An 8,634-nucleotide genomic window follows, 5' to 3' on the forward strand; every position below is an offset into this window, starting at 1 on the left:
GCACTGAGCTGAGGTGTGTGCCCAGGGAGACGCCGCTAACAGAGACGCGAAGTTAAACGAAGACGAGGCAGGCAAAAGTGCTGGGGGAGGCGCATGATGTGGGCTGCGCTGCCAAGCGCGGGTTTTGTCGGATACACAAGGGCCTGTCGGTGAACCGGGGCGGTGTCCGTAATGCGTCGAAGCACCGCGGGGAGGCTGTCCGACCGCGGGCGTGCGCTGTGCAGGGGAATGCAGCCAACGCGCTGGCGCAGACAACGGAACAGGAGATACTCGCAGAACAACGCGACGAGGTACGTGCCACCGCATCGCCAACGGTGCAGCGTGTGCTGCGTAGGCGAGCCAAATGCTGTTTCGGCGGCGACAGGTGGGATGGAGGTTTCTGAATGCTGACGCTAGCTGATGGCGGGAGCTCCCGATAGGTCAAGCGGGCCTGATATCCGGAAGAATCTTGGGCATCCCTGCCGTTCCATCACGTCTCTGGCTTCTGCACCGGCGCCCTGTCTCGGCGTGCAGCAGGGGTATTGGCAGGCGACACGGCCCCATTGGGGCCTTGGTAGCTAACTCCATTGAGGAAAATCTTCCCCTCTGTAAAGGCGCCCCACTGACCTCAGGCAAGCTGTGGAGGCCGCTGTCTTGCCTCTAGAGCAATCTGACAGCTGCACTGGTGCTGGCGTGCGAATGCCCTGGCAACGAGAACGTATATTGGCAGAGAGGCGAAGGTCGGATTGCGGCGAGCTGCCGCAGTGGCGGTCGACGTATACAGAAGCACGCAAGAGCGGCAGGCTTGTGTACGCTACGAGCGTCGCAGTTGAGCTAAAGTCTCTGCGGTAGGGAAGGGAAGAACAGCTAGTCCATAATCAGCAGCCGCGGGAGACGTGTGCGACCCAGCAGCGCATGCGTGTGCGTATGGGGTAGGAAAAAGGCTCAGATTGCTCGCGCAGGTACTTGAGCGTTGGCGTCATGTTGTTCGTTCTACCGCTTCCAAAGAAAAAATTGCTTCCTACCCACCAGAGACGCCAGCAACGCCGGCGCCTTCCTTGCGCATCATCGAAGGTTAGCGCCGTCGCGGTCGGACTGCGTCTCCTTGCTTTCAACGGTTCACCTGCATCGAAGGAAACTCGAAAAAAAAAGCTGAGTAAATACGCCGAAGACGGAGCTCTCATGTATTTGACCATGGCACTGCGAAGGGGGAAGGAACACGACACGCATACGACACAATCCTAAAGCCTGCGGTGGCGAGCGGCGTCTGTACGTAGCACTGGGCCCTTCCACCGGGGCTCACAAGAGGAGACACGCCCGCAAGAAACGCACAACGTGCAATGGAGGCGACCGACAAAGACGCGACAACGAGGGGCTCTCGCCGCACCAGAGAATGCCAGAGAGAGGGAGGCTTGCGGCTCCGTGAACCCATGCTCTATCCACTCACGCCACGTTATCTACAACGCCCCACACCCCATCAGCCCGTAAGGCCAATCGTGCCTGTGGCGGTGGTAGCGCCGACATCGGCGACATTAGTACTCCTTACCCTGACAGCCGCCGCCTTGCACGATGATGGTCTGCGGCGGAGGTGGTGGAGGTGCCGGCTGCTGAATGTAAATCACTTGCGGCTGTGGCGGCGGGGGAGGCGGTCCGTAGGAGCCTCCATAGGCACTTGGAGAGCCGTACGGCTGCGGAAGTATTCCGTACGGCTGAGGTGGAGGTACGGGAGCGCCGTGGGGGCCGGGGCGGCTGTGCCATACTGTGGGTATTAAGGGTTCGGATAATGCAGAGGGACTGGCGGATTCGCGTTTGACGGAGGCGAAAACCCTCCAAGCGGCGGCGGGTACGACACAAAGGGCTATAAGACAGGAAGGAGGGCGCAGACTGTCTATGTACAATGGAGCGTACGCCAGCGAGCGTGGTGGACGGATAGACGACCGTGCAGCGTCGAAAGACGATGGCGGCTGGCGTGGCCCACTCCAAAAACAGGTGGAACGCTTGGTCAGTCCTTGCATACCCATGCATTCATTCAATTCGCCAGCGCCACGCCCGATTCAGAGAGGAAAAAGGCCTTCAGACAGAGGAGGAGGTAGGAAGAGCGTATATTCGTTCGCCGGCATTGAACACGCTCAGTGCGATGACGACGAACAACGAGGCTGCACTACCACCAGCCAGCATAGTAGCCTCTGCAGACTCACAGAGGCAGCTGCCAACGCTAAAGATGGTTCGGCAGCTACGCACATCACATGGCCATTCGTGAGCGCTATACGCTACCTCACTACGACTTCAGTATCTCTTCTTCATACCCGCTCCGTCCGTAGATCCCATTACGCGGTAGATACTTTTTGCTGCGTCAGTGATTCGCCCGCCTCTTTTGTGCCAGTCACGGCGTGGTGGCACGAGGGCCGCGTGCCTGCTCTGTGGGGCCGCCGGGGGGCTGCGGCCTGGCCTTGGGTGCTGGCTACGGACTGTTGGTGTGGGCGGGCAGAGGGCTGCGCTGGGGCTGCGCGCATCCGGAGGCTGGGCGAGAGGAGCCCGCTAGGCGCGCGGCCCCGGCTCGACAGCAGGGCGCTGCGTCCTGGGCGAAGACTGCTGAGCCGTATGCCTGCGAAGGTAGGCGAGCTGCGGTGGTGTACGCGCTCATTCTTGTTCGCTTGCGCGCGGTGGAGTGAGCGTACGTGGATGAGGGATGCAACGGCGCACGGAGTGGGCAGGGAGGAGTGAGGCTGAGAGGGACACGCAAGCCAAGCGAGGACGGCAAGCAGCGGAATGGTGCCGGAAAACACCGAGTCACACGACACGGAAAGGATGAGCTTGTGAGGCTACCCCAAAAAGAACTGGAGCGAAAGGAAAAGAAAAAACGGACGACACAAAACGAAAGAAAAAAGGGAAATCAGCGCCGTGAGCAGAGAGGGGGTGAAGTGACTGCACGGGAAAGGGGTGAAAAGGCAGAGCACTGCCGCTGGTTTCCACAAGCGGCCGATGAAATGAGCTCTCGGCACCGCAAACAGGAAAAGAGCTTCCTTGTGAAAGAGAAGTCGATGCAACAGAAGACTGCACCGAAACGAAACACAAAGAGGGAGCGGCACACGAACCGAGATGGGCGCCGGTACGTCTCCCTTCATGCAACACGCTTGACTGCCCAGCAGGAAGTAGATGGGGCCATTCGTTTCTCTACTGCCGTAATTCAAGTGTGAGTAGTGGCTACTTATCATGCACCCCTCCCGCAGCAGTTGCGGAGGCTGTTATCTTACAGTCGTCCGTCGTGACGATATGGCGGCGCTTCAAAGACCACCTCCAGGGCAACCGAACGCGACGGCGGTGATAGGGGATAGTAGCCGGGGTGCCATTCCCCGTTTCCAAACACAGCCGGTGTTGGCGGAGGTGGCAACTGCCCATGCTCGTAGGCTGACGTGGATGGGAGGAGGTGCCTAATAGACTACAGCTGCTGTCAGCAGACAAGCTGCTGGGTACGCCACCACACTGGAAAGAAGACTGTAAGCGTTCGTCAACGGGTAGGAAGCCTCGGTGGTGTACTTACCGGGCTAGAGATAGCCGGGCACTCATTAGGTGGTGGGTTCGTGTCTTGCCAGGGGTGCCTTCCCGTGTACGGAACAAGGATAAAGGGTTCAGCCGCATGGTCGCATTTCAAGCGGTCACGAAGGGGCAGTCGTGAGAGATGCGGGGCGAGAGATAAATAAAAAGAGATGGAAGAATAAGCGGCGTGCCTACACGGCACACCATGATACTCGGCAGATGCACGAGTCGCCAAGGGGCTTTGAGGCCGCTCCGGCCCAGCTCCTCAGCGCCACTGAGCCGTCAGCACTGGCGCGTCGATATCTAGGGAAAAAAGTACCCGTAATGCGCAAAAGCGCTACCTGATGCACATGCCACCACTTGCTGCAGAGTTATCAGGTAAGTTTCCGTGGCGTCACAGTCACCACATGGTAGCCCACTCACCGGCGGAGATGATGAGCCGAGTGGGTGGGCTGGCGGAGATCAGAAGAGGACAAGAGGGAGGCAATTTAGCGAGAACGTCAAGCCCGATGCGGCGGAAGCAATGTATGCAGGGACAACAGTCGGGGAAAAAAAAACATGTTTGCAGCAGAGAAACACACACAAAAAAGAGGACGGCGCCGATGGAAACGAACAGGTGCAAGGCAACAGCAACTGACATCCATACAACACCGGCACACGGCGAAGGCGGCCCATGCAGAGGCCGTGAGTCACAGAGACAGGAAGAAAAATAAAAAAATCACAGTGGGTCATCGGTATAGTTCGGAGAAGGGCAACGGAAGGAATAGTGCGGCCCAAGAAGTGATAGTGTTGTGCAGTTTCAGCATCGATCTAAGAGTGTCACCGGCGCGCTTACGCCGAGGTGAAGTGGGCTTCGCTGTCGTTTTATGAATTCCGACCTACCAGAGACCGCCGTGTTGTTGGCACCCTGGCCGGCCTGGTGCTCCGCCAAAACTGCCAAGCCCGTCTGGAGGACCGCCAAAGACGCCGGGACCACCAAACCCGCCAGGTGGACCTGGTGGGTTGCCATGGTGGTGATGGTGAGTTAGGTCTAGCAAGACATCCAGAAGTCCCGGACGCGGCGGCGGCGACGGTGGGAAGAGCCCTTGCTCATAGCCGTAGGGGCCCTCACTCACAACCACTGTCGTGGTCGGCAGTGGAGGCTGTGGCGCCGGTAGGTATGCATAGGTCGTCTGGGGCTGCTGCAGAGGAGGCGCTGCCTGATGGAACATGTTGAGCGTGGGTTGGTCGTAGTGGCTGTACGCCGTCTCGGGCTGCTGCTGGGGTGGGTAGGCGCCGTATGTGGTGTGCTAACCAGGAAAAGGATAGTCGACCATGGCTAGCGGCGAGGTTATGGACCTGACAACGCTGCACGATTGCGCGCGCAAGGTTGCCCGACAGCAAGAGGGGCAGGAAACAAGTATCACACGTGAGAAAAAGCGAGGCCAGAGGAATGGAGTAGGATGCGTGAGAGGCACACAGTTTTCCTGGAGGCAGAGCCGGCAAACCACAGGATGTGGTTCACGGATGCCCTTCATGCCGAGAGGCCGCCATCGAGGGTATCGGCAGGGTCTTTGCTTCTTTCTACCAGCGGCGCCCCCAACATCTGTCGATAGAGGGGATGCTGTACCGCATGCCTGGACGGGGCCACAAGACGCTGGTTCTATTAGCATCGTCACCCGTCCGCTGTCGCTCGGCCTGTATCGGGCTTTCTTCTCTCAGCAAACGAACATAAAGGTCCTGGTGCCTCGCTGCACACACAGCAACGAGGAGAGCTAGGAGAAAAGGAGCGAGGAGGACAAGCGACGGGCGGTGAGAGGAAACTTGTGAGGACGAGAAAAAGAAGAGCAGGAAGGCAGCGCCAACCAAACAAAAAAAAACATCAAGGAGAAACAGTCACGAGACGGAGAGCGGCGCCGCGCAACGCAGCACACGCCAAGACTTGCACGCCGCACCAATAAGACAGGAAATCCAGGGGCATAAAGGAGGAGGAGCGATCAAAGGAGGAAACCAGGGCAGGCCATCGCCTACGCCCCTCACTCGTCTACACAGAACCAGCGCCTCGTGATGCTCACAGTACGCAGCAGTTGCACTTTCCCTTCGCTTTAGTCTTCTTCTTGGCCTTCTTGGCGCGCTGATTTGCTGCAGCGGCGTTCTGGCGTATGTCGTGTTCTATCTGAGCAAATCGCTCCTTTAGCTGCACCTGCATGCGCGCACCGTCGTCATCATCGTCAGAGTCACGGCCTCGGGTGCCCTGATTACCTTTACAATGATCCTGAACTCCGTGCGAGCCCAGAATAGAGGAGACAGGCGCTGGGCGAGCGGCAGACGGCGCATCACCGGCCTTCTTCAGCCCGAGAGCGACGTCATTTTCCATTCTATCTGCATCACTCTGCAACCATGCCGCCAAGCTATCTGTGTCGGCACCGCCGCCATTGGGGTTCCCTTTCCTCCCGCCTGCACGGCTCAGCACAGCCTTCATCTCTGCCTGCTCTCGCTCCTTTCGCGCCTTGGGATCCTCTTTCGGATCTGGCCCAGTCCGCGGCTCCGTCGAGCCAGCCGTCAGGTCAAGGTGCACTCCGCCAGCATCTACTGCTTTTGCAAGATCCCCTCGTGGCGTCGGCAGCCGTGTGGAGGACCCATCAACGGGGCTGTCGCCAGCGGAGCCTACATGCCGCGGGGCAGAGTCATCACCTCCCGATTTGCCAATGGCACCTTCGGATCCTTCCGCCGGAGAGAAAACCGCCTTCGAACTGAAGTGTGTCGGCGCCAAGTCAAACGAAGTGGCCTCATTAGAACGCCAGCTGGCGGCAGGGGGCGCGGGAGTTGTTCTCGGTGGTGGCTGCAAGCTGCCCGTGGTTGGCGAGTCTCGCGGCACTGCCGCAGGAGGCGTCTTGGTGGCCGGGTCAAGCTGAGGAACCGAGAAGGTGCCTGCACTGGCACCTGTCGAACATTTCGCACCGGAGTGCGGTGGCAATACTGTGTGCGCGAACACCTCACTCGGCGGTGCTCCATCGGGAACCCGGATGTTCGGGTTGTCACCGACGCTGTTTCGCAGCAGCGCGTAGCAGACGGCATGTAACATTTCCCGAAGATGCTGCTTCGTCTTGGCGCTCACCTCGGCGTAGTGGACGTCGGTGAAGATATCAAACACCTCCTCCTGCACCTTCCGTGCAGTCACGATAGCGTTGTCGCTAGCACCCTCAGCGCTTGTGAAGACGTCAGGGCTGCTGTCGTTCGTGTCCACAGAAGCGTCTTCATCTATGGCGATTACAAACGCGTTTTCCGGAAGCCGGGCCCGTTTTCGCGCACTGCGGAGCGCTTCGCTGTTCGTCGACACATCGGCGATGATATCTATTTTGTTCGCCACCACCATTATGTCGCTCTGGTCGAGGTGAGGCATGTGATCCGCCACGATGGAGAGATGGCGGTCCACCACACTGTGCAAGCTGCTGGGGTTCGTCACATCGAAGACGCAGATGACAAAGGACGCGTTTCTCAACGTGCTTTCGTAGCTCGCCGCATACTTCTCCAATCCAGCCGTGTCCCATATTTGAAGTCGCACGGACGCACCGGGGACGACATCGGGTAGGGTGAGTGAGTAAAAATCGGTGCCCACGGTTGGCGTCACCGTCGCCAGCAGGTCATCGGCATCACTGTCGCCGACGCTGTCGTCCATGTCAGAGCAATCTTCATGGCGTCGTGGAGATGCACAGGAAGCCGGAATAGAAAGCAACCGCTTGATGAGCGACGTTTTCCCTACGCTGTAGTCACCGAGTATGACCACCTTGAATACGTACTCCTTTGAGACTGGCACTTTAACCCGCTGACCGGCCGGGTCTTCAGTGTAGGTGTAGTCATCCGCGTCACCGATATTAACATGCTGGCCAATCGAACTCATGCGGTTAGTGGGTGTTCGGCCAGGTGTTCCACAATTTTGAAGAATGAAGCAGGAGGCGGTGAAGCAAGGGCGCCGCACTACATGTACCTGCAAACGAAGAAAACAGGAGAGCAGAGGGAGTAACAGTGATGTTCGCAGCTGCGCTCGTTGGCAGATGAGCGAAAAAAACCATAGAGATCACTTGCACAGCGCGAGAATACTTAACATCAAGCAGCACCCTTTACTCTTCCAAACACATCAAACAGAGCGCGCAAGAAATGGCGTCAAGTAGGCTGCAAACCTGAGACGCCCGCCCTCCCCGCCGCATCCACAGGGAGAAGCTTGGAGGAGCGAGCTCCGCCTCCCTTGCCGTCACGGCTGAGGAACCGCTGCGACGGAGAGGCGTAAGGAGGTCGAGGGGCACGCCTCCTCACGTGCAGCAAGTCGACCGCGATGAGGGAAGAGCAACGGTTTCGAGAGAATAGGAGGCCACAACCGAGCGATGGAAAGTGGCCAAAGCTGACACGAGAGCGTTAGACAGAGAATAGAGGCGAACAAGCAGCGCGGCACGCAGCGCCCGAATGGGCGGGGGCACACCCCCGCCCTGCTCACCAACTCCTGAAAAGACATTTTCCTCGTCGCCGAAAAAGTCCCCTACACCTCTAACAGGTCCACCACTATACATACACAAGCGCAGCTCGCCTACCTTCGCAGGCATACGGCTCAGCAGTCTTCGCCCAGGACGCAGCGCCCTGCCGTCGAGCCGGGGCCGCGCGCCTAGCGGGCTCCTCTCGCCCAGCCTCCGGATGCGCGCAGCCCCAGCGCAGCCCTCTGCCCGCCCACACCAGCAGTCCGCAGCCAGCACCCAAGGCCAGGCCGCAGGCCCCCGGCGGCCCCACAGAGCAGGCACGCGGCCCTGAAATGCCGCACACACGGAGGGTGTCCCCCCGTAACCAGGAAGCCCCCATTCGTTCGAAATAGAAAAAGAATGAACGATTGTGAGGAGTCCGAAAGGGGCACCGGAAGAGCGAATCACGGACGAGCGTCGTTCAAGTCAGACACGCTATCCTTTTTTGGCCTGCTGCCCCTCACCTCTAGGAGTGCTGAAAAGAAGAAAAGCGACGGCAGAGTAGAGAGCGAAAGCAGGTGCGTGTGCTGTAAAACAACACAACCGCACCTTCGTTTTTGTGGCTGCAGAGAAGAGCGTCAAGTGTCTGATCGTATACTCCACTGTGCAGTGGTGCCCCAAACCATCGAGT

General features: G+C 58.9%; 2 protein-coding genes across 2 annotated transcripts; one reads left to right on the forward strand and one right to left on the reverse strand.

Moving 5' to 3' along the window:
* Nucleotides 1–5,566: 5,566 nt before the first annotated feature.
* Nucleotides 5,567–7,396, reverse strand: LDBPK_310890 (ras-like small GTPases, putative; the record flags this gene model as incomplete). Its single annotated transcript, XM_003863131.1, has 1 exon — nt 5,567–7,396. One exon carries the CDS (start codon nt 7,394–7,396, stop codon nt 5,567–5,569), a length of 1,830 nt encoding a protein of 609 aa, XP_003863179.1.
* Nucleotides 7,397–8,363: 967 nt separating this feature from the next.
* Nucleotides 8,364–8,633, forward strand: LDBPK_030820 (hypothetical protein, conserved; the record flags this gene model as incomplete). The annotated part of the gene is made up of 1 exon (XM_003863132.1): nt 8,364–8,633. A coding segment is annotated over one exon (270 nt), but the record flags the coding sequence as incomplete, so codon positions are not given.
* Nucleotide 8,634: the final 1 nt, after the last annotated feature.

Source organism: Leishmania donovani, chromosome 31, assembly GCF_000227135.1.
Source record: "Leishmania donovani BPK282A1 complete genome, chromosome 31".
Taxonomy (NCBI): Eukaryota; Euglenozoa; class Kinetoplastea; order Trypanosomatida; family Trypanosomatidae; genus Leishmania; species Leishmania donovani.